At 44.7% G+C, this 25401-nt stretch overlaps 1 protein-coding gene across 1 annotated transcript; it reads left to right on the top strand.

Annotated features, from left to right (window-relative positions):
• On the top strand, nucleotides 1-24323 carry Ash2l (ASH2 like, histone lysine methyltransferase complex subunit). The gene is made up of 17 exons (XM_036166660.1): nucleotides 1-187; nucleotides 772-835; nucleotides 954-1099; nucleotides 2961-3049; nucleotides 3692-3786; nucleotides 5540-5635; nucleotides 6848-6943; nucleotides 8770-8845; nucleotides 9602-9619; nucleotides 11133-11226; nucleotides 12964-13181; nucleotides 18541-18708; nucleotides 18955-19148; nucleotides 21724-21816; nucleotides 22961-23059; nucleotides 23989-24048; nucleotides 24147-24323. Exons 1-17 carry the CDS (start codon nucleotides 12-14, stop codon nucleotides 24252-24254), a joined length of 1890 nt encoding a protein of 629 aa, XP_036022553.1. The 5' UTR covers nucleotides 1-11; the 3' UTR covers nucleotides 24255-24323.
• The last annotated feature ends 1078 nt before the right edge of the window (nucleotides 24324-25401 follow it).

Below are 25401 nucleotides of genomic sequence, written 5' to 3'. Positions count from 1 at the left end.
AAGTGGCAGCAATGGCGGCGACTGGAGCGGGTCCTGGCCCTGGAGTGGGCTCCGGTCCTGGTGCCGGAGCGGCTGCAAGTGCCACAACGGCGGAAGAAGGAGAGACGGAGCCGGTGGCCGCCGGGGCCGGAGAGGGGCCGTCTGCTGCCCCGGGAGCGGAGCCCAGCTCTGGAGAGGCTGAAAGTGGGTAAGGCATCCGCAGCCCAGGGAGCGCGGGAGGCAGGGCCCGCCCCTCGTGGAGTCCCGCGGCTCGCGCCGCTCCGGGGCGGCCCCCTGGACCCCGGCCCTGCGGCCAACGGCTCGGTCTACCCGGTACCCTCTGCAACCCTGCGGGCTGCTCGGCAGGTTGGCTCTAACTACACCTCAGACCTCATTTCCATCAGTACCAGTGTGAGCCAAGCATGTTTTCCTCTCTCCCGCCTTTGCACCCCTTAGTGACCTAGCTGGTCACTCCTCTAATTACTAGTTCCTGAAATAGCCCAGGAAGGAAACCCCCCCCCCCCCCGGTCGTTACCGGTATGGAAGAAGTCACAGTCCTTCTGAAAGCACTAGGAAACCCCGATCTCTGTGACTCTTCCCCCAGGACCAACTCTATGCCATCCATGTACACATGTCAGTAATGACCAATTGGGCTTCGCAGTCTTGACTGCGACCCTTCTAATTCGGACTGTTTCCCAGGGCATCCAGTCCAGGACAGACTTAGACTGGGAACTCCGTCAGTATTTGGTTCAACGGGTTTTGTTATCTCGAAACTTCTTCCTTTCTTTGTAGGGATGCAAACTTGGTGGATGTAAGTGGTCTGGAGACAGAATCTTCTAATGGAAAAGATACTCTAGTAGGTATTCTTAGGCCTTTGAAAGGCAAACTAGATTTTTGTTTTAAATTTTGTAACCTAATTTAAAAAATGTAGTCAGTCAACCCATTTGATTCTCTTACTGTCCCCGCCCCCGCAGGAAGGTGCTGGCGATACTTCAGAAGTGATGGATACCCAGGCGGGCTCTGTGGATGAAGAGAATGGTCGACAGTTGGGAGAGGTGGAGTTGCAATGTGGAATATGTACAAAATGGTTTACAGCTGACACCTTCGGAATAGACACCTCGTGAGTACACTTCATAGTCTTATGGAGAGCGCTGGGTAAAATTTCAACATGGGGCTGGAGAGGCGGCTCAGCAGTTAAGAGTACTGACTGCTCTTCCAAAGGATGGGGTTTGATTCCCAGCATTCGAGTGGCAGCTCACAGGGGTCAGGGAACTTCAGTTCCCTGGGATCCACTACCTTCTGGCTTTTGCACAGATATACAAGCAGGCAAAAAAAAAAAAAAAAAAAAAAAAAAAAAAAACAACCCATAATTGTAATAAAAAAAAAAATTAGAAGAGAGGGGTCATGGGAATGAAAAAAAAAGGGAAATTATATAATCATATAATCTCAAAAATAAAAAGCATTTTTAAAAACAACACCAAGGGAAAATGTTTCTTCAACATATTCAGCAGTTGATTCAGTTTGTAGACATAATCAGCGGGCAGTATTTTGTGCTCACCCTAACCCCTGTTTAGTGACCGGTGTGCTGACTGAAGAATTGTTATCCATTAGTGTATTTTAAGTATTGAAAGCAGAGGCCTATTAGGTAGACTGGGAGTGTTGTCCTTGCTTTTAAACGTACAATGATTGGAAATAAGACTATACCATTAGAAGAGATTATGTAATTAGATTTGAGACTGTACATTTTAAGTCTTGTGTAGTTTGGGTTTGGTATTAGGTGTGACATACGGTTCAGTGGTGTACTGGCCTGCTGTGTGCAGAACCCTGGATGGGTTACCACCGTCAGAAAGGAACTTTTGATTTCTCAAGAACATTGAGAAACTCAGTGAGTGCTTTGCCTAAAGCATACTTTGTTTCCTTTCTGATTGCTTACAGTCTATCCCATGGTATCTTATATTTTTCTCAGACCAAAAAAAAAATATATATATATATGTGTCTAGACATGTACCTATTCTGGAGAATATGGATAAGATTCAGAGAATTCAGAAAATCACATGATCCAGAGAGAAAGGTCTCCTTTTCTATGGAGTAGCTCAGTAGCTAATAAGTGAGCCTTTTTTACTACGTTGTGAATAACTATTAAGTTGATGGTTGTCTAACTGTGTAGCCCTGGCTGGCCTGGAACACCCTTTGTAGATCAGGTTGGCCTTAAAATTGCAAAAATCTGGGGCTGGAGAGATAGCTCAGTGGTTAAGAGCACTGACTGCTCTTTCCTAGGACCCCGGTTCAATTCCCGGCACCCATATGGCAGTTCACAACTGTCTGTAACTCCAGTTGCAGGGGATTGGAAACCATCACATATACATGCAGCAAAACACCATTGTACACAAAATAAAAATAAAGCATTAAAAAAAAGTTTCACGTTAAAAAAAAAGTTACAGAAATCCCCCTGTCTTTGAGTCAGTCTTTGTGGTTAAATTTTGAGGTCAGGCAGGGCTGCATTTTGAGTATCAGGCTAGCTAGGGTGACACCACAAGTCCTTAGAAGGGAAAATAATGTATATTGAGTGGAGCTGGTGGTGCATACCTATAGTTCAAGTACTTAGGAGGCTAAGGAAGGAAGATCACAAATTCAATCAGTATGGGCTGCAGCTGATTCTAGACCAGGACCCTGTCTCAGAAAAAGCCAGAGTGGACTGGTGAGATAGCTCAGTGGATACACACTTCCCAAGCAAGCCTGGCAACCTGAGTTTGATCCTGGAACCCGTATGAAGATGGCAGGAGAGAACTGAGTCACAGGGTTGGCGCCACAGGCTTCCAACTCCCACATGTGCACCTTGGCAAGTGTGCTCATACGTGTCCCGTGTATACGCATGACGACCACAATAATAATAATAAATAAACTTTTTCAAGGAAGAACGAGTGAAGTCATGGAAAGGTGTTGATTGGTTCACTAATTCTGTGTAATCTGGCTCCCCACAGATCATGTCTGCCTTTTATGACCAACTACAGTTTTCATTGCAATGTGTGCCATCACAGTGGGAATACCTACTTCCTCCGGAAGCAAGCAAGTAAGAATAACTCTGGAGTATTTTAAAAGATTGTCCCTTGGAAAACAAAAGGGATCCAGGTTAGCACACTTAGGATACCTTTTTAAGAACTGGTTGGGATTAACTTGGTATCTCCCTCTGAATAATTACAGTTGCCCATTTCAAATTTATTCAAAATTGTTGCTTTTGGCTGCCCCATTACTATTTTGTAGACCACTGTCTTGGTTTCTCTACCTGTTGATGCGATAAAAATACTCTGGCAAAAGCAAGGTAAGGGAAGAGGTTTGGGGGCTCACAGTTCCGGGTCACAGTCCATGACTGTGGTCGCAGCAGCTGGCCTTTGAGGGAGCTGGCCACATTGACTTCATAATTAGAGACAGAACAGTGTGTTTAAGCTGTGCTTGCTTTTCTCCTGTACAGTCCAGGATTCCCTGCCCAGGAAACAGTACTACCTGTAGTGGGCAAGCCTTCTGAACGCCCCAGAATCGAGATAATCCCCCACAGACATGGCCACAGGCCAGCCTGATGTAGATAATCCCCCACTGAGACTCAAGTGGTCTAGATTGTGCCAAGTTGAAACCATCACATCTACTGTGTTGAATATGCTCTTGTTGACAAAAATCCAGTATTACAGACACATCTTTTCCTTTTGTTTTTTGATAGATTTAAAAGAAATGTGCCTTAGTGCTTTGGCAAATCTAACATGGCAGTCCCGGACACAGGATGAGCATCCGAAAACCATGTTCTCCAAAGATAAGGTATAGTAAGAATTAACGTAATTGCAGTATGCTAAAGAATCAGGTGAAACTTCTAGATACCCTCTTTAACCACTCTAGTCTCCTCCACTTTTATGGTAAATCATCTAGTACTTACCCTATTTTTTCCATATGTGGAAATGATAATTTACCAGTTCCTTAGTAGGTTAGCTGTTAGTATTATGAATCCTTAAATAAATTTGGTTGGCTTTTTGGAAGCAAGCAAGTCATCTATCCCATAATCAAGTCTGGTGTAAACCAGTCTCTATATAGCCTTGGCTGGCCTGGAACTTGGCGTCTTCAAACTCAGTCTTCTGCTTCAGCCTCCCTGCTTCTTTCCCTAGAAAGAACACAGAGCTGACTGCCTGGTTTCTGACCTCATCCTTGTCCCTGCAGGGAAAAATTGCTAACTGGCCAGATGAGGGCCATTATGGGCAGCAGGCAAAGATGGACAGAATGGGGGCCACCAAGATAACACTGCTGTCCTGTAATTTCTGTCATTACTTTAGAATGTAGTCTTGTGAAGGAAAAGTACACTGTAAAACACCATTGTGTTACAGGTCAGTAGGCCCATACAGCTTGTGCTTACCATGTCTTTATTATTGTTTTCTCTTGTGTTTGAGTTAATCGCACATTTCTTTCATTGTGCCCCTAGAATCAATAATACATAACTGCATTATTGTCCACTGAATTTCTGACATTTGATTGTCTCTCATCTGACCAGGACAGTTTTGTCAACTTGACAGCCAAAACCTTGACACGTCCCCATGTGTTTCTGAACTCGTTTTCGGAATGACAGAGTAGTCCAAACTGTCCTTATACTTTCCCTGATTTCCTTTTTTATGGAGTAAATGCTTAGTTTCCAAAGGATTGATTGTGCTGGTTCTGGAAGATGGTGGTGATGTAATGCCAGAAAATCAAGGGCAGACATTGTTTTTATTGTGTAAGTTAGAGTTGGCAAGCTGGGTCACCATCAGAGTAGATGGAAAGGAGCCTTATAAGAGAAGTTTGTGGAATCTTTAAATTCATATTATGACTCTGGGTACAGAGGTTGTAAGTAAAGAGATGCATGAGTTAAGGATATCTAGTTTATGATTCTGAGTGATCAGCAATCCTAAATATTAAGAGCGAGAATAGAACTCCACAAAGCAAGCTCAGAAAGTGCAGAACTCCATCTTAATTACAGAGAAGACTGAGACATCCTCAGGACACAGATACAGAAGCTCAGGAGAATGAACTTAGAAGTCACCTTCCAGTTGACAGCCAGGGGAGAGAGTATAACTTATCCCCAAGTGGACTGTAAGCCTCGAGTAGCAAAACTCTGTATGTACTTACTTGAAATCGCCATAATCCATATATTTGGTTGGTGGTTTATTGTTGCTTGAGACAGACTTTTACACTTTCACTCTGTTGCCCTGGCCTGAAACTCACAGCCACCTCCTGCCTAAGCCAAATGCTGAGACTGTGAAACTAAGCCACCCTGCAGGCTGTGTATTGTTTTTGAACAATTGAATATTTGTCAAGTACTTAAAGCTACAGGAGGATCTTTGTTTTTATTGTAATGAAGTCTTTAAAAATGGCTACTTTGATACTCTGGTTTCTCTTCAGATTGTATAAATCTTTTGCCTTTTACAAAAAAGGCTACTTTGTGTATTTGTGTGGTGTGTGTGTGTGTGTGTGTGTGTGTGTGTGTGTATGTGTGTGTAACTTTGAAAATGGTTTTAATTCTTAATAGATTTTTATTTCTTAAAAATAGGATATTATACCATTTATTGATAAATACTGGGAGTGTATGACAACCAGACAGAGACCTGGAAAAATGACTTGGCCCAATAACATTGTCAAAACAATGGTAAGTAAATGAAAATTGAATAGAGGTGATCAGTTTCAAAATGCCAGTGTTATTTCTAACAGTTAAATTATATTTAGTTTGAAATAATGTGACAGTTGAGAGAATGCAAGTAATTTGATAATAATTGAATGAGATACAGGTAGTTATAAATTTTAATATTTTTTTCACACAAATTAAGTTAGTAACAGTGTTTTATGTGAATGTCATTGTCCAAAACTGCTCTTCTGCTCTGCATCCCTGTCTGTAGCTTTTTGGTTTGTTTTGTTTTCTTTAGATTTATTTCTTTTGTATGTATATGTGTGTGTATGTGCTTGAGTGTGTGTGTATACCACGTGTTTCCAGTGCCCATGAAAGCCAGAAAGGACCACTGGGATCCCCTGAAATTAAAATGACAGATGGTTTGAGTCACCTAATACTGATGCTGGGAACTAAGCCTGGGTCCTCTGGAAAGCAGCAAGTGCTCTTAACCGCAATGTAATTTTATACTAAGCTTGGAGACCATTTTTGGGTTTTGATTAAGTAAAAAAAAGTCTTGTTCTGAACATGAATTTTAGAAGAAGGAGAGCACTTGGGGAGAAGTCAGCAGTAGCTGCCCACTCCGCTCACTCTGTGAGAGGACAGAGAAGGGTTATGAAACACTGGCTCTGACTTTTCTGTCTGTTTTTCCTGTGTCGGGTCTCTTGTAGCCCAGGCCTTGAACTCAGCAGTAGACACAGGGGACTGGACTTCTGACCTTCCTCTACCTTCCTCTACCTCCAGAATGCTAGTCACAGTCATGTCCCACCTTACCTAGTGTCTGTGCTGTACTAGGGCCAACCCATCTTCTTGAATTCTGGGCAAGACCTCATCAAGAGAGCCTCTGCCTGATATGGGCTCTCTGAGTGCTTCTTCCATTTTTGTGGTCATGATTCATTTTCCTCTCTCTGTCTTTCTCTATTTGTATGTTTGTTCAGTTGTTTGTTGTTTTGAGACAGGGTCTCTGTATATAGTCCTGACTGTCCTGGAACTCACTCTGTAGCCCAGGCTGGCCTCGAACTCACAGAGATCCTCCTGCCTCTGTCTCCCGAGTGCTGGGATTAGAGGTGTAACTTTCTAGTAAGAGGAACCTTAGGGTTTGGGGTACAATTAAGAATTGACATTTGGAGTTGGTGACTAAACATCTGCACGCTAAGTAAAAATGTTCATTATTGCCAAGATACTGTTTCCTCATAGAGTAAGGAAAGAGATGTGTTCTTGGTGAAGGAACACCCTGACCCAGGAAGCAAAGACCCAGAAGAAGATTACCCCAAATTTGGACTTTTGGATCAGGTATATTAATCTTCCTTCTTCATTCTCTCCCTCTCCTCCCTTCCCTCTCTTCTCCCCCCACCCCCCATAGTGAAGCAAGTTTGGTTCACAGTGGGCTGGAGGTGTGCTGAGTTGATAGAGTGCCTGCCTAGCAGCACTGCATAACCTGGGGTTGTGGGGTGCCCTAGGGAGGTGCAAACAGGAGAATCGTGGGCTTTAGGCCATCCTGGGCTATGTGAGGCCTTCTCTGCGAAAACAAGAGGCTGAGGAGATGGCTCCTGCTTCAGTTCTTGTTGTGCAAGCAGGAGAACTTGAGTTAATATCCCCAGTTCCCCAGTACCCACATACAGGCCGGAAGTTAGCAGCGTGCATCCATAAGCCCAGCACTGTGGGGCAGAGACAGGCAGACAGGCAGATCCTGGAGCTTCCAGGCCAGTCAACCAAAATGCCAAGCTCGGGTTCAGTGAGAGATAGTCTCAAAAAATAAGGTAGCGTCAGTGAGCCGGCTCAGCTGGTACAAAGTGCTTGCCACTCACACCTGATGACCCAAGTGGTCTCTGGGGCCATGGCAGAAGGAGAGAGCCAGTTTGCAAAGTTGTCCCTTTGTCTTATCTTGTCTTTTTTGGTTTTTCAAGACAGGGTTTCTCTGCGTATCTCTGCCTATTCTAGAACTCAGTGTGTAGCCCAGGCTGGCCTCTGCCTCCCGAGTGCTGGGATTGAAGGCGTGCACCACCGCCGCTGCCCTGCAGAGTTGTCCTTTAACCCTACATTTGCACTTACCCACACACCAAGAGGCCGCTTGCTAGAGGATGCTTGGTTATGTGCAAGCCCCTCACTCCCAACACACACGTGTATACACTCATGCACACGAAATTGTCTGCATCTGTCTGTCAAAAATACAAAAAATAGGCCCGGAGCATGGTGGACTCCAATTGAGTGGTTATTGACACCCAGAACAAACACTCCCCTTACCTGTGACAGATCTCACTGCAGCCCAGGTTAGCTTCAACTCCCCATAGTTGTCTCTCTCAGCCTTCCACTCGCTGGGGTCATGTGTGTGAGCCACCGTGCCTCGCTCAGGAACCAGTTTTGATTCTGATTGTGCCTTGTTAGGGCTTAGTTTTTGTAAGTTTTCTCTAATCTTCCTGTCACCTGGAATTTTTCTCCTAAAAATATTCTTTGTGGTGAAGAAATTTTGGAGAATATGTGTTGCTAGAACCTTATGGTAAAGATAAATTTCCTTTTTTTTTTTTTTAAATTTTTTTTGTTACATGGCAAAGGATACATTGGCAACTAAGAAGGCTTTCCGACTTGCCTTAAAATGCTTGATTTGCTACCTTTTTTGAGATGAGCTCTGTCAGTGTGGCATAGACTCAAGAACTTTCTGTTCTTGGCCCCCTCTTCCTAGCCGCTGCAGTGGAAGCTGACCACTGCCACTGTAGATTTGAAGAGCTGGGGGTATGTCTCAGTGGCCACCTTTGTAGAATGGCCAGTGGAAATTCAGGTTGCCCGAATTCTTGCAGAGCAGAATGAGGGGTCTAAGCACGTTGGCCTGCACGGCTCACCCTCCTCCACCTGCTTGGTTGTTGGATCCATCCTTACCCACTACACACACACACACACACACACAATCTCTCACACACACACACACACACACACACACACACACACACAATCACACACACACTCCTTCATGAATTCATGAAGCATCCAACTTGGGGACCTTGCAAGCTTGCTTTGTAGGATCATGGCTTTCGTTTCGGTGCTCTGATTTTGTGTGTTGTTTGAGCAATTGCAGGTTAATTTGCTCATGTGGCCTTTTTTTACTAGGCTGTTTCCTCTTCTAGGATCTTAGTACCATCGGTCCTGCTTATGACAACCAAAAGCAAAGCAGTGCTGTGTCTGCTAGCGGGAACCTAAATGGTAGGTGCTCAAATATCCTGTCGGAAGATCTGTGAGTTTTGAAACCCTTGCCTAGAACTGGGGGTTCCGTAGGATGACCCAGACCCGAGTGGTTGCCAAGCTGCATTTGCATTCAGACTGAGGTCTCAGCAGCTGGCCAGACACTTGGGAGATGACAGGGAGAGCCCTCTGGCCACTTTACAGCAGGTTGGTCTCAGGAGGAGTGCTATTAATATGTTAGTTACACCCATTCCTAAGTGTGTGAGCATTAATAATGTCTGAAATGACACAGATCTCATGTACTGTCTCTGTAGACTTTCCGTGTTGTTAGATTTCACGTCTGTGTCATAATAAACTTAATTTGGGGGATCCATTTGCCCCCCACCCTTTTCCATAGTTCAGCTGTCACTTGGTAAGCTGCCTTTGTCCATCTAATTTTCTTGCCCTGAATTTCACCATATTCATATGACGAGTTTCTGTATGGATCACCCACTGTGGCACCCCCCCATCCCTCTAATTAATAGGGGAGATTCTCTTCACTGCTAGTCTGCTGAGGACTGGGGGTGGGGCTGGGAGGTAGCTTAGTGGATATTCATCCACATATGGCATCACTCATTAACTTGTCTGTTAGAATTGGAGCATCTTAACTCTATAAATCCTGTCCAGTTACCACTCTAGGGTGTGTCGGAAAAACAAGTGTACTTATTGTCTTACACCATGCTTCCCTTTCTGACTGTTGATGTTTGACAATACATAGTGCCGCTTCTGTTCTTACAGGTGGAGCCACTTTGGGAGGTGAATCCTCTCTGTCTTCTCTCAGCCTCAGACTTAAGTATCTTGTGGTTTGAAGTGCTCTTTGCTGAGCTTTGTAGAAGCTAACGTCATTTGCAGCGTTGTGAACGTGGTGTGGCGGCACTTACTATGGAGCTGTAGTCAGTTCAGTGGGGGGTGAAAGCTTGATGCTGTCATGTCCTGCATTCTGACATGGCCAGCCAGAGGCCTCTGCAGTGCAGCTTGCTCTGTCCAAACAGCCCATGGCAGCCAAGGCCTTGGCAGGTTTTGATTGATAGTTACGTCATCACAACTGTTTAACGTTAAACCTTTTATGAGCTCTATGAATATCAGCCAGGTTCATAAAAGGACATTCTGCATTAATCTGGTAGTGTGTGTGCAGACTATGACCTGCCCTTCGTGTCTTTATTCTTTTTACTGCAGCAGAAATGCTGGTCATTTCCAAGCTTGTCCCAGATTTCCATATAGTCCTCTCTGCAGTTGTTTACATAAAGGTGTTTTTCTGCAGTTCAGGGTCATTTTCTGGAAAGAGAAAAACAAACTGAGAGACATGATAGAAATGGACAAAAATTACAACAAAATACAGAAGGTAATACTTCTTGTGACCTGAATATAGCTAAGTGTTCTAACATAAAATAAATAATTGTTTTATTTGCCCTAAATTCCACAAACCAGGTTCATAAAATGTACTGAATCCATTGGCACAGTCTTCAGTGTATGATGTGGAACTAAAAACGGCCTACTAAATTTCAAGCCTCCGTTCTCGAGTCATGTAACTATGAGGAAGTTTCCAACACTGGAGAGAAACACCTTTTTAGTATTCTGTTTTGTCCTCTGTTTGGTGTACTTTTGTCTTGTTGGGTAGTCGAGTGCTTTAAGTAGATGGCGCCTTCCTGTGTTTATGAAATATGCAGTTCAGGCGAGTGGACACTGACCTACAGTCAGGACGTTGTCATCGATGTTTGTATTGAGTGGTGAAAACAATCCATGCAATTGTTCTCATTCTTCTTTAGCTGTGGGTGCTTGAGTCTGAGCACACATGCATTTGTGTCACAGCCCCGAAGTACCATTGGTGTCAGTCTGTTAGAAAGGGCTGGAGAGGGGACTTGGCCAGCGAAGACACTTGCTACGTAAGCCTGGTGACTTTAGTCAGTCCCTGGAACCCATGTAAAGTGCAGATACAACTCTACAGAGTTATCCTCTGACCTCCACATATATTGATTGATTGGTTATTTAATCTTTTTTTTTTTTTTTTTTTAAGAAGAAAGGTTGAAGATGTAACGCAGATACCAGGCATATTAGATTTATGTGACCTTACTGTCAGAACTGGTCCAGGACGTTGGCTGTGAGATACAGCGGATCCTTTCAGAACCAGGCTAAAATCCAGTCTACATCAAGAAAAATAAATCTCTGTGATGTTACACAAATGCACATTGGTGAATGGTAGTCGCCGTGGACTTTGAGGCCCTTGTGCCTCCACAGTGGCTCTGTGAAAACATGTGCCTTCTCTTCAAAGGGGGAATCGCAGCAGGAAGCAGTGGGAAAGGAAGAGGGGCCAAGCGGAAACAGCAGGACGGAGGGACAACAGGGACCACCAAGAAGGCCCGAAGGTGGGAGCCCCCAACCCTACCTTACCCCACTACCCCACCCACCTACCCCACCTACCTACCCACTACCCCACCTACCCCACTACCCCACCCACCTACCCCACCCCACCTACCCCACCTACCCTACCCCACTAACCCACCCACCCCACCACCCCACCCCACCCCACCTTCCTACCTACCTACCCCACCCCACTAGCCCACCCACCCCACCTACCACACCCCACCTACCCCACCCCACCTACCCTCATCCCACCTACCCCCACCCCACCTACCCTCATCCCACCTACCCCCACCCTCACCCCATTTAGCTGCTGCAGGCAAATCCACTGAAAGGGAAAGAACCATTATGTTAAGGCTAAGAATATGGGGGTTTGTTTGTTATTGTTGAGTTCTGAGCCCCTGGTAAGAATAACTTCAAGTGAGGTCTTCTCTATGAACTCATGACTATAGAAATAGACCCTTGCACTGGGGATACAGTTCAGTAGTAGGGGGCTTTCCTGGCATGTGTGGGGTGAGGTTCCAGGTTGTTCCTAGCATTGAAATAACAAAAGGCCCAATAGCAGTGTCTTCTGTTCTGGGGAATAAAGTACCCTTAGGAGATCCCTAGAAAGAAGGCTAGATGGGGAACGGAATAAAACTTACTGTTAGCTCCTCAACTTCTGCCTCTCCTTTCTCATGTCTCTCCCTTTCCCTTTGTCCAAAGCTGAGGTGATGAAATTCAGGTCACTTCTGATTTAGACTGGCAGCCTAGAGTAAACTTTCTGTCTCCAGGTTTCTATCCCCTGATTTATATACCGAATGAACTACAGAAGGCCGGAGATGTGTATAGTCAGTCTATATACCGAATGAACTACAGAAGGCCGGAGATGTATATAGTCAGTTGGTAGAGTTCTTCCTAACATACAAAGCCCTGGATATACCAGCATTGGTGGCCTAGGCCTGTAACCCTTTGCTGGGAAGGTAGAAGTAGGAGGATCAGGTTTGCAGGGCATCCTCAGCTCCATAGTAGATCGGGGGCCAACATGGGATACTAACTCTGTCTCAAAACTACAATGGGGCCGAGAGAGACAGCTGTGGTCAAGCACTTGTTGGTCTTGCAGGGTACCTGGATTTGGTTCCTAACACTTACATGGTGACTCACAGCCGTCTGTAACTACAGTTCCAGGGGAATCTGATGCCCCTTTCTGGCCTCCATGGACACCAGACAGATGTACATGCAGGCAAAACATTCATACATATAAAATAAAAATGTCTTTTGAAAATGAAATAAATGTGCTAAAAGAAGCCACTCTCATCTACCCTGTTTCTCTTTGCCTTCCTCCTTTAGTATGACTGCTCAGTTTGTAAGATGACAGAGTGCATGTATAAAGATTCCTCAGGCCTTAGTGGTCAGTCCCTACAAGCTACAAGTGATTTGATGACATTTTTGTTGTGGGTAAGGTGATTTAATAGAGTTAAAGAAAGCATTTGTTGTAAAGTTGAATGTGTTCCACCAGAAACAACAGATCAGAGGCCTTTTTTCTTTCTGAGACAGTGTTTCTCTGTTTTACCCTGGTGATCCTGAAACTCACGCTGTAGACCAGGCTGGCCTTGAACTCAGAGATTGCCTGCCTCTGCATCCCAAGGGCTGGGATTAAAGGCCTAGGCCACACCGTCTGGTTTAGAAGCCTTTCTTACAGGATGGAACACAGGAGCACTAGAGAGCTTCCATTTCTTCATTGAATCTTTCTTTTTTTTCAGTGATCCTTTGTTTTCTGCTCAGCGTCTCCCCCCTCATGGCTACCCTTTGGAACACCCATTTAACAAAGATGGCTATCGGTATATTCTAGCTGAGCCTGACCCTCATGCCCCTGACCCGGAGAAGCTTGAACTTGACTGCTGGGCAGGAAAACCTATTCCTGGAGACCTCTACAGAGCCTGCCTGTATGAACGAGTTTTGTTGGCTCTACATGATCGAGGTGTGTACGTTTAAATGATCATTTGAAAATGGTGCTGGTTAGGTTTTTTGTAATCTGGGAAGAGGGAACCCAAACTGAGAAAATCCTTCCACCAGACTGGCCTGTGGGCAATCTGTAGGGCATTTTCTTGTGATGATTGATGTGGGAGGGTTCAGCCTATTGTAGGTGATGCTATCCCAGGAAGGTGGTTCTGGGGTACATAAGAAAGCAGTCTGATGGGCAGTGGTAGTGCATGCCTTTAATCCCAGCACTTGAGAGGCAGAGGCAGGCGGATCTCTTGAGTTCGAGGACAGCCAGGGCTACACAGAGAAACCCTGTCTTTGAAATCCAAAAATAAAGGAAAGAAAGCCAGCCAATAAGCAACATTCCTCAGTGGTTTCTGCTTCAGTTTGTGCACTGACTCTCTTTACTAATGGACTGTGCTGTGGAAGTGTACCGTGAAATAAACCCTTCCTGCCCAAGTTGCTTCTGGTTGTGATATTTATCACAGCAGTAGACTCTAACTAGGACAGAAATCAGTGCCAGGATTGTGAGGTATTGCTCTGATAGACCGACTGTTGCTTTGGGGAAGACTGTGGAGGTATTTAGACCTTGGGGCTGGAGAAGCCATCAGCGTGCAGAGCTGAATAGGTTCTGTGGAAGCTGGCGTGTAAAGCTTTAGTGAGACGTTTGAGAGTCCCTCAAAGACTGGATAGTTGATAGTTTGTATTAAGAATCTCTACTTTCTAGTCAGCTGGGGCTGAAGAATCAACTGTGATTAGAAAAAGACCAGCAGCCTTGAGGTAAAAAGCTTTGGTCCAGAGCAGGCCAAGGCTGCATTTCAAGCTGGCAGCCAAACTTAGTAATGTGGAAGAGTCTCCCACACCGTACTGGTTTTGGCAGCGTTGAAAGGGTCATGGAGAACAGCTGAAGCTTAGCACTGTGACAGGCCAGGGGAAGCCACTGGTGAAGGTTCCATGCAGTTACAGTGGAAACCTGGGGATAGATGGGAAGGGTCGTAGAAGAGCTGTTGGGAGGGTCAGCTCAGTTGCAGTGGAGGCTCCAGGACATTGGAGGTGCCAGGCCCGTGGGATGACTGCCGAGGACAGCAGCAGGTGTGGAGTGAGCCCATCTGATGCTAAGAGACGTGGTGCTTGTGCTGCAGGTGCAGACCAGGGAAGTGCAACTGCCAGACCCTTGGAGCCCTAGACACTGGACACCCCACTTGGTACTTAGCACAGCAGTAGGAATCTAACTAGGGCATTCAAAGTTCCTCCACAATACCTGTTCTCAGGAGCTCATCTTCTCCCACCAGACTGCATTAGACTTCTTTCAGGGTAGTGACCCAGGACTAGTGAGTCCCATTGAGTACAACTGTAAAATTTGCCCCATCTCAGTACAAGCACACAGGAACCAAGCTTTCAGCACATCAACTCTGTTGGGTAGAAACTCAAACCACATCCAGATCATAGCAAAGGTGCTCACGTGAACACCTGGAATTCCAGCCAAACACCATAGGATGCTTCCCCTTTTACCTATTTGTAACTTATTTTTCCAACAGTAGAAAACTTGACTGACTAGATAATTACCTGTAGTATATTTACTGGCCCACTAATACCCATGTAGGATAATTTTAGAAAGTATAGTGTCATTAGCCAGGAGCTTCTTATAGTGCCAGAACGTGAGAAAGTGTTTTGTTTTGTTTTAATGGGGTAAGCGTTGTAACTCAGTAGTGTAGCACTTACACAACAACGTACGTGAGGCCTTGAGTTCAGTCCCCAGCACCACACACACAACACACACAGAATGAGACTCGCCAAAGGAGACTGCTGCTGTGAGGAATCGTTAATTAGTCTGCAGTATTGATGTGTAGCTCTGTTTGATTTTAGTGTACAGTCAAGACACTCTTAGCTTCCATAAGTTGTTTTTCCCTACTTTGTTCGGTGTGATGTTCAGCTGGGTTGATTTGCTGCTGTGGTCTACCATATTGGGTCCTCCTGTGTCTTGGGGCGGGGGGGTGTTGCATGTATGTGATGTGTAGAGATGGCTGTGCCACAGGACACATGTGGAGGTCAGGGAAGGCTCTGGAATCAGTTCTCCTGTATATTTAGTTAGGTTCCAGGGATTGAACTGAGGTCAGCAAGTTTGTGCAGCAAGTACCTTTCCCCGTTGAGCCATTTTGTTGGCCTAGTTACTGTGATTTTGGGTAAAAATCTGTGCTTATGTTCTGCCTCTTCACGGCTACACCCCATCTCACCCCTTCATTCCCCCACCCTCCCCTTGTTTCTAGTCCTTCTCTAGTTCTTTCCCATCTGGTCTTCTTTTCCTGGCAGGGCCTCACTGCATGATGTAGGCTGGCTTCAAACACATGCAGTGACCTCCTCTTTCAGCTTCCCAAGTGCTGAGATTACAGACATGACCCATCATGCCTGGCTGCTGGTACTTCTTCTTCACCGATACATGTATTCTTCTGTGTCTCTTTTATGCACGAAGGACAGCGTCCTTTATCTTTTGCATTTTGTTCAGTGTACTGATGCAGTTCCTCCATATCAGTTCAAAACTAGCACTCTCCACAGCTTTCTTCCTCTTTGTTTGCTTCTCTCTCCCTCCCTCCCTCCCTCCCTCCCTCCCTCCCTCCCTCCCTCCCTCCCTTCCTTCCTTTCTGTTTTGTTTTTGTTTTTTAGAGTCAGGGTTTTTCTGTGTAGCCCTGGCCATACTAGAACTCTATCTGTAGCCCAGGCTGGCCTTGAACAGAGATTCACTGCCTCTGCTTCCCAAGTGCTGGGATTAAAGGCATGGGCCACTACCACCTGGCCACTGTCTTTATTTTTTTGGGTGTGTGGGTGTGTCTGAGTGTACACCATGATTTTGCAAGTGCTCTCAGAGACAAGAAGATGTCATTGGATCCCCTGGAACTGGAGTTACAGGCCATTGTGAAGCTGCCTGACATGGGTGTTGGGAATCAAACTCAGGTCCTTTGGAAGAATGCTCTTAATTACTGAGCCATTTCTTCTGCTCCTTGTTTTCCTTTTTGATAGCTTCATAGTGCTCCAAAATATTCCTAAAGCGAGTAATTTGAGAGAGCAGGAGTCTTCTGTGACCTTGTATGGCCCTAGACTCTGAACTTAGTTGGTCACTTCAGCTTTATTAGATTGATTGCTGGGGATCGAGTCCCCCAGGTACCTTGAGCATGCTCAACATACAGCCAACCACTGAGCCTTTAGCATTGTCAAAAATGTGTTACTTAAACTGGGCATGGACACATAATTCCAGTCCTCTGAAGGCTGAGTCAGGAGTATTGCCACAAATTTGAGGCCACATAATGCATACCAGGCCCTCCCAGAGCTATGCTGCAGGATCCTGTCTGAAATAAAGCAATGTCATTAAGTCCCTCCCATACTCAAGTGGAGCAGAATTGAGCTCTGTCTCATGAAATAATCTGCTATATTTTTAAAATCTTAAATCTTCATAGAATGAGTATGTAAACAACAAAATGAAGAAATGTACGTCTCAAAGCTGCTGATTTTCAGATCCTTCTGGGGTTTCTCATTTCATCCTGCACTGTCCTGTATAAGAAAAGGTCCAGTTTCGATACTGTGCACTTTGCTGCCCTGTGTTCTGGGATTCCTCAGCACTGCAGCAGCCCTGGTCTTCCCTGAAGACTCCACGGCTTTGGTGCTTTTGGAGAGGACAGCTTGTTGTTTTGTGGAACACCCTGTCTTAGTTCTGTTCTGTTGCTCAGAAGGCAACTCTCATAAAAGAGAGCATTTAATTGGGACTTGCTTACAGTTTTAGAGGTGTAGCCCATTATCATAATGGCAGTAGACAGACATAGTGCTGGAGCAGGAACTGAGAGCTTTACATCCTGATCAAAGCTCACATGCAGCAACGCACCTCCTCCAACAAGCACACACCTACTGATTATTCCCAACAGTTCATCTGCTTTGGACTAAACGTGTGAGTTTATGAGCCTGTAGGGGTCCTTCTCATTCAGATCACCACAGCCCCCTTAGGTTTACTTTCTGATTCTAGTTATGACAGTGATGTCAGTGATGTCATGGAGGTAAGCTTTGTTCTCAAAGTGCATCTCTTCCATCTGTTACTGATGAGAATTTACTTTGGTTACTAGACTAAGATAGTGTCTTCTAGGCTTATCTGTACCAGGCTCTCTCTTGGGCCACCAACCAGCTCCCAAATCATGACCCGGAGACTTCTTATTAGTTAAGAATGCTCATCCTTATCTTATGCATAGCTAGCTCTTAGAGCTTAACCTGTTTCTGTCCATCTACATTTTGCCTCGGGGCTTTTTACTTTTCCTCTGTATGTCTTACTTTCCTGCTGTCTCCTGGCTTTCTGGCCCTGGCGTGACCCTCTCTTCTGCCTCATTCTCTTTTCCTTCTCTTTCTTTCCTTCTTCTAGAGCCTAGATTTGGCCTCCTATTTACTCTCTGCCTGCCAGCCCCGCCTATCCCTCTTCTGCCTAGCTATTGACTCTTAGCTCTTTATTAGACCAGCAGGTGCCTTAGGCAGGCAAGGGGAAACAGCAGCACATCTTTCCATAGTTAAACACATGCATCATAAACACATGTAATATTCCACAACCCTGACCTACTGTAAAATGATGTTTCCCTCGGTCATAGTTTTACAAGCAGGTATGTTCTTTACTACCCTGTAACATTTCTAATTCAACAGAATATTGTGTTGAGTTAGGGTTGGACCAGAGGAGAAGTAGGATTGGATCATTGGCTCCTGTGAAGATGCTCTGGCTCCTGGAGCCAGGGTAAGTTGTTGGGTGTCGTATCTCTTCCCAGAACGATAAGGCTTGGGCTCCGTTCTTCTGCAGTAGGCAGTGCCGTGGTGCTGGTTCTTCGTTTTCTGGGGTGGCGGGAAAGCCCCCTCTCCACAAGCCTTCTCACATCTGCCTGCCCACCTTACGTCACTGTCAGGTTTCTCTGGTTGTGTTGCTGTTGTTTTGACTGGTTTGCCTACGCTGGCCTCAGACTTCTGCACTGCAGGGATCCCGCTGTAGCTGCCTGAGTTTCCTGGTTTGGGTGGTGGTGCGGTTACAGATGATACCATACAGATGACTTCAAACACTTGACCTCATAATTCCTGCTGTTCTTCTCTTCCCTTTACAGTCTTTCTGTTGGTGTTTGAGTCAGGGTCTCACTGTTACCCTGACTGTCCTGGAACTCACTCTGTAGACCAGGCTGGCCTCGAACTCACAGAGATCCGCCTGCCTCTCCCTGCCAAGTGCTGGGATCAAAGGTGTGTGTAACCACACCTGGCTCTTTTTCTTAGGCCCTTTTTAAAAATCTTTGTGTAGTGTAAGGGACTCGGGGACTCTGATGTCTTAAATCTTTGAACCTCTTTCACTGCAGCTCCCCAGTTAAAGATCTCCGATGACCGGCTGACTGTGATTGGAGAGAAAGGCTACTCCATGGTCCGGGCCTCGCATGGGGTACGAAAAGGTGCCTGGTACTTTGAAATTACTGTGGATGAGATGCCACCAGATACTGCTGCCAGGCTGGGCTGGTCCCAGCCCTTGGGTAAGCAGGGGCCACTGTGTGAGTCTCACAGAAGGGGTAATCTGGCTCATGGTTTATGATTACTGGTTTTACTAGATTATGGTCTTAGAATTAAATTCCTGAAGAAGTAGCCTGTTTGGTATTCCTAGAAAACTGTAGAGATGGTTGGTAAGCAGTTCACAAAGTGGACTAAAGAGGTGTGGAAAGAAAAGTAGAATCAGAGTTAACTGTAACCGCCTGATTGCACGTGTCTTTTCATTGGGACAGGTAACCTTCAGGCTCCCTTAGGTTATGATAAATTCAGCTATTCTTGGCGGAGCAAAAAGGGAACCAAGTTCCACCAGTCTATTGGCAAACACTACTCATCTGGCTACGGACAAGGGGACGTCCTAGGGTTCTATATCAATCTTCCCGAAGATACAGAGACAGCCAAGTCTCTGCCGGATACTTACAAAGATAAGGTGAGATTGTACTCCTTCAACCGCATCCTGGCCTGGACAACCCGTGGCAGTCAGAGCCTCTAACTATTGCTTGAGTTCTGTTGTGATGGTACCCTGTGGTGGGTGTGTTTTCATCTTTTCATATGAATGCTTTCAGAAATAGCAATGCAATGGAAAGAATTTATTACCTGAGTAGTCCCTAAATTCTACCATTAACATGTTATCAATTTATCCTTTATTATGTATGTACCGCTGGAAAATTGATGGGCATCACTGTAATTTCCCTTATAGGTACTTCTGGAAATGTATTATTAGTCATTGTTCAACTTTTGTTTTTTATATATATTTATATATTTTTAATGAAATATACAAATTTTAAGTTTTTTCAGGTACAGAATCATTTCTAAGTTTTTTTTTTTTTTTTTTTTTTTCCTTAAAGGATTTTAGTATTTAAGTCAAGCCCAGGGCCTTCTACATGCTAAGCCAGCACCTTGCCACTAAGCCACATCTTTTTTTGTTTTCTCTTTTTTTTTAAAGTTTTTATGTATGTGAGTGTTTTGCCTGTGTGTATGTATATGTGTGCACCATGTGTGCGTGGTGCCTGAGGAAGGGATGATTCCCTAGAAGCAGAGTTGTCATGTAAATATCATAAATCAGACTGGGCCCTCTCTCCAAGAGGACCAGTTTTTCTTGACTGCTGAGCCATTTCCAGCCCTCTTTACACAATTTTAAATCGCCAAGAGGTGGTGGCATAGGCCTTTAATCACAACACTCAGGAGGTAGGGGTAGACAGATCTCTTGAGTTCCAGGACAGCCAGGGCTACACAGAGAAACCTTGTCTTGGAAAAAAGCAAAACAACAAAAAAAGTTAAATTTATTTACTTTTCTGAGTATTTTGTCTGTTTGTATGTATGTGTACTATGTGGGTCCCTGGTGCCCAGAGTCCAGAATAGGACAGTGGATTCCCCTAGGACTGGACTTGCAGATTGTTCTGAGCTCCCATGTGAGTGTCAGGTCCTCCGGAAAAGCAGCCAAGTACTCTTAACTACTGAGCCATATCTTTTTTTTTTTTTTTCTTTTACCGAAGCTGAGGACCGAACCCAGGGCCTTGTGCTTGCTAGGCAAGCGCTCTACCACTGAGCTAAATCCCCAACCCTCTGAGCCATCTCTCTAGCCCCTCTATTCAATGTTGTTGTTTAAGATTTATTATTTTTATTGTTGTTTAAAGATGTATTTATGTATATGGGTACTTTTCTGAATGTACATCTACACACCAGAAGAGGGCGTTAGAGCCCATTATAGAGCCTCCATGTGAGAGCTGGGAATCGAACTCAGGACCTCTAGAATAGCAACCAGTGCTTTTAACCAACAAGCCACTTCTCCAACCCCAACCCAGTATTCAGTTTTAATGGTGCCTTTTTTTTAAAAAGGAGATTTTTTTTTTAAACTATTTTTAATTGTGTGTATGTGTGTGTGTGTGTGTATGTGTGTACACCTGAGTGTACCACTCAAGAGGTCAGATGTGTGAGTGTGATCCCACTAGTGTTGGAGTTACAGGTGGTTGTGAGCCACCTCCCAGGGGGCTGGGAACCAAACTCAGGTTTCTGCAAGAACAGTACCTGCTCCTAACCACAGAGCCATCTCTCCAGCCCTGACGGTGTCTTCTGATGAACCAGAATTTTAAAGAAGCCTGTTTTCTCAGGTTTTCCTTCTATGTTTCTTTCGGTGACTTAGGAAGTATTGATGTGCCCACAAGTCATGAAAATGTCCTCCCATGGTTACCTGTGGCCTCGAATTAGGTCACTGATGGCTTACTTTTTGTATATGGTGGGGAGGTTGAGCATATTTTTGCCCTTAGGAATAGCAAATTATTGTTTAACTGCATTCTCCACTGAATTTCTTTGGTGTGTTTAGTGAAAATTCAATCATACAAGTATCTCTTCCAGTGATCCCAGAAATGTTATTATAGAATAAGAAGTTGTAGACTCTGAAATTTTTTCCCCATAATTTTTCAATTAGTTTACTTTTTTAAATAGGTATTTTGTGTATTTTTTTTTAAGTGTGTATGTATAGTTCTCTTACTAAGGGCTTTTTTTGGGAAATGTTTAACAAACATGGCCAGCTAGTCTCTTTTACAAAGCACTTAGGAGCCAGGTGCTGATAGCACACACCTTCTATCCCAGCACTCAGGGTAGAGGCAGGTGGATCTCTGTGAGTTCCAGGACATCCAGGACTGTCACACAAAAAAAACTCTGTCTTGAAGGAGGAAAAAAAAAAAAAAAAAATCAGCACTTGGGAGCCACGCATAGTGGCACACGCCTTTAATCCCAGCACTTGGGAGGCAGAAGCAGGCAGAACTCTGTGAATCAAGGCCAGCCTGGTCTACATAGTGAGTTCTGGGACAGCCAGAGCTACATAGTGAGACTCTCTGTTGACAAACAAAACAAAAACTGGTTAGGAATTGAAAAATTCACAAAACTCAGTGGCAGAGACTTCACAAGGACATGGTTTGTGTGAGGCTGGCTTTGTTTTCATCATGATGATGTAGCTGATTCTTCAGTCTCCCTTTTTTTCTTTTTCTTTCTTGATTTTCAAGGCTTTGATAAAGTTCAAGAGTTATTTGTATTTTGAAGAAAAAGACTTTGTGGACAAAGCAGAGAAGAGCCTAAAACAGACGCCCCATAGTGAGGTGAGTCACAGTCATAAACAAGTCAGAATAATAATGCTCTGAAGAGCCAGACTCCTGGAGGATAAAAGAGGCAGCAGTGGTGGCGCACGCCTTCAGTCCCAGCACTCGGGAGGCAGAGGCAGGCGGATCTCTGTGAGTTCGAGGCCAGCCTGGGCTACAGAGCGAGTTCTAGGACTATCTTGAGTGAGGCAGCTGAGGCCAAAGGGCACTGAGGGATACTGAAAACCTTGGCTGCCTGCAGCTGTGAGCTCACTTCCACCGTCACTGTGCTCTCTGTGTCTAGTGTAGCATTGGAATTTTCTTTCTGGGATGCTAAAGAAAGGGCTGGAAGGCCAGTGACCTGATAAGGAACCATGCAGCAGATTAAAGAAGCCAGTGAGATAGACATTCTTCTTGAAGGAGATGCCAAGTACAGAGGGAGACCAGAACTAGAGGAGGAGACCCTGCTGTGTCACTTGGAGATAGCAGGGCTGGATGGCTCACTCTGTACTCTAGAACGCTCCCTGCCTTCCCTTCCCAGGAACATGTGTGCCAACTTCAAGAGCCAAAAATCAAAAAAGAAAGGGAAGTGAGGAGAAGTAAAGAGCTGAGAAACCACGTGGGTCAGTGGTAGAAGTGTGGGATAAAGAAGCTAGAGCTCTAAATGTTTTAGGGGGAGAAATTTTATCAATTAAAAGCTGAAACAGGCAAGCAAAAGCCCTTGCCAGAAAGTCTTTCTTATACTTCTTCCAAATACAATGTAATGAAAGCTGGGGTGTGCGCATGCCTGTAAGCACAGTGCTTATGAGGTGTAAAGCAGGAGTTTAGATAGAGGCCAGCCTGGACTACATGAGACTGTCTCAGTCCCTCCTCCAAGTAAAGTATAATGAATAATGGAATATTGAACTGTTGGGTATATGTAGCATGGAAGTTCAAAAACAAGCCTAAAGTCAACTGAAATAATACATATTTATATATTAATTTACTTGAAAAGTCTAAGTAGCATGTAAATTTAAGATACGATATAAGATGTATGTTAGAATGAGTACATTATTGTCATTCTTGGAGGAGTATTAAGTATTCTACAATTGAGTTTTGTTTTGTTTTTTTTTTCTTATTTTGTTCTTTTTAAAATTCTGGAGTAAAACCTTGGTCTTTGTTTCAGATAATATTCTATAAAAATGGCGTCAGTCAGGGTGTGGCCTATAAAGACATTTTTGAGGGCGTTTACTTTCCGGCTATCTCACTGTACAAGAGCTGCACGGTATGTACCCTGCATTTAGTCTGTCATATAACTTAAAGGAAGTGTGTGGACAGGTTGTGATGAAAGAGCCATTGATTTGAGAGGAAAATGATTTCTAGAAAGGAATCCAGACAGCCTCTGGGAGGCCTGGAAATGTACACACATCTGGAGTCTCAAATATTTGCAGATGTTAGTATTCACCGTGCTTTGCAGGTGTCATTGTTTAATATGAAAGATACAAAGCATATGCATTCGTGAGTCACTGGTGTAGTATGTTTGATGATGTCATATGTGTAACCATATGCCATTGGTAACTATTGCTTGTACTTTAAAATATATATATAGCCAGGAGTGGTGGTTCATGCCTTTCATCCCAGCATTTGGGAGGCAGAGAAAGGCTGATCTCTTTGAGTTCAAGGCCAACTTGGTCTCCACAGTGAGTTCCAGGACAGCCAGGCCTATACAGTGAGACCCTGTCTCAAAAATAAAAGAACAAAAAAACCCTGCATGAAGAAAGGACTATGGTTATTGCTTGTTTACAGAGGAAAAAATAGCACATGAAGAGTTCCATGTATTAGTGTCATTACCTCTCCTATCAAAAGAAAGATTTCTAGCCTGCAAACAGAAATCAAGGAGAAATCTATTTCTGCCTAGTGCTTGATAGACATTAGGATATTGACCACTTTTAACAATGTTAATATATCTCTTGTTCCAATTTTACCCTAATTATCTCAGCAACATTGTTTTATTTTGAAACAGGGTCTGCTGTGTAGTTCAGGCTAGCCTCAAACTCAGGATCCTCCTGCCTCAGCCTGTCTAGTGTTGGGGGTATAGGTATGCACCACAGTTCCTACTTCCTGTAGTTTTCCTTTAAATATCCTCTGCCAAATGAAACGTTTGTTTTCTTTTTCCATTTTTTCCCGTGTCTACTTGAATTGAACTTATCCCAGGTTTCCATTAACTTTGGACCATCCTTCAAATACCCTCCAAAGGACCTCACTTACCACCCTGTGAGTACCGTTAAAATGTCTGCATCCTCAGCATCTTCACTTCTTGCTGTGGCTTTTGTAATCACTCGTTCTCCTGTTTGTGTGAATTCCTCCTACAGATGAGCGACATGGGCTGGGGTGCTGTGGTAGAACACACACTGGCTGATGTTTTGTATCATGTGGAGACAGAAGTGGATGGAAGGCGCAGTCCACCCTGGGAGCCCTAGCCAATCCTGGCTTCAGACAACTTTCTTTGGAATAATGTTGGGGTTTTGCTTCTGTTTATAAAGTGTCAAATGTTTTCCCAAAGATGCTGCAATACACTTTTTGTGGATGTAAGCGAGGCTGGCTGGGTGGCCTGCAGCTGTTTCCCCGCCCTTCAGCATCCCCTCCCCTCTCCCTGCTCCCACTCTTACTTTGTGAGTGCCATACATCACAGCTGCTGATTCTGAAGAGCCCACAGACTCCCTGTGGAACTGGTGCTGTGCAACGTGCCTGCCAGCAGGACTTGGTACCTTCCTGTATTTTCTAAGACGTGAATAATCATGCCCATGCAGATGGTGTACTTAAAGATGGTTGCATCCCTCCTGGTTTCTGAGAGGGCTGAAATCAGTGGCAGTACATTCCAGAGCAGTCTAAAAGTTACCTTTTTTTGATGTGGAGTTTGGGGATCTGTGAAGCTAGTGGGTTTCTACGAACTGTCATTGTGAAAGGAATTTGCCTGCAGGTTTAACAGTTAGATCTTTTCTCCAATAAAACTTGTTCTCAAGCTTGTGTGGTCTTGGCTTCACTTGAGGTTGACTTCCTCCTGGTGACAGTGTCTGCAGTGTGAACAGGAGCTGGACAGGCGTCCGACTTAGACTCCACTCTCCTCCTCTGCTCTCCTCTCCCTGGGCAACCAGGAGTTTCCACTGTCCTGTGGAAACTGGAATCTCCAAGAGAGCAGGAGTGTAGGGCCTCCTCTAGCTCTTCTCTTTGTTGTTGGGGGTTGATGTGTGCAGGTTTTCTTGCCTGCCTTCCTTTCTACTGGCCAGCCAATGGTTAAGATACAAGAATGACAATGGTCCTTCCTTTAGGAGGCCTCCCTTTTTAAAAATACATCCGTCTGTGGCAAATGCAAACCCTTAGACTTACCTAAAGACTGCCCTCTACAGTTTTTTTTCACCTAAGTACTAGGTAAAGTGATTGACCAGGAGCTAGGTGGGATGCAGAATATCAGAGCATTCCTATTGTTTTTCTAATTACTTTGTTTTGCTATTTAAGAATTTCCCTGGACCTGGAGAGATGGCTCAGTGGTTAAGAGCACCTGACTGCTCTTGCAGAGGTCCTGAGTTCAATTCCCAGTACCCACATGGTGGCTCACAACCATCTGTA

Source organism: Onychomys torridus, chromosome 17, assembly GCF_903995425.1.
Source record: "Onychomys torridus chromosome 17, mOncTor1.1, whole genome shotgun sequence".
Taxonomy (NCBI): Eukaryota; Metazoa; Chordata; class Mammalia; order Rodentia; family Cricetidae; genus Onychomys; species Onychomys torridus.
The sequence above is the reverse complement of the archived record's forward strand: the minus strand, read 5'-3'. Positions and strand labels throughout refer to the sequence as shown.

What these genes read in the sequence shown, in the direction of transcription:
- Ash2l (XM_036166660.1), top strand. Translation starts at nt 12, where the DNA reads ATGGCGGCGACTGGAGCGGGTCCTGGCCCTGGAGTGGGCTCCGGTCCT. An exon ending in TCTGGAGAGGCTGAAAGTGG is followed by an intron (nt 188 to 771) that starts GTAAGGCATCCG and finishes CTTTCTTTGTAG; the next exon opens with GGATGCAAACTTGGTGGATG. An exon ending in GTTGGCTCTACATGATCGAG is followed by an intron (nt 13,182 to 18,540) that starts GTGTGTACGTTT and finishes CTTTCACTGCAG; the next exon opens with CTCCCCAGTTAAAGATCTCC.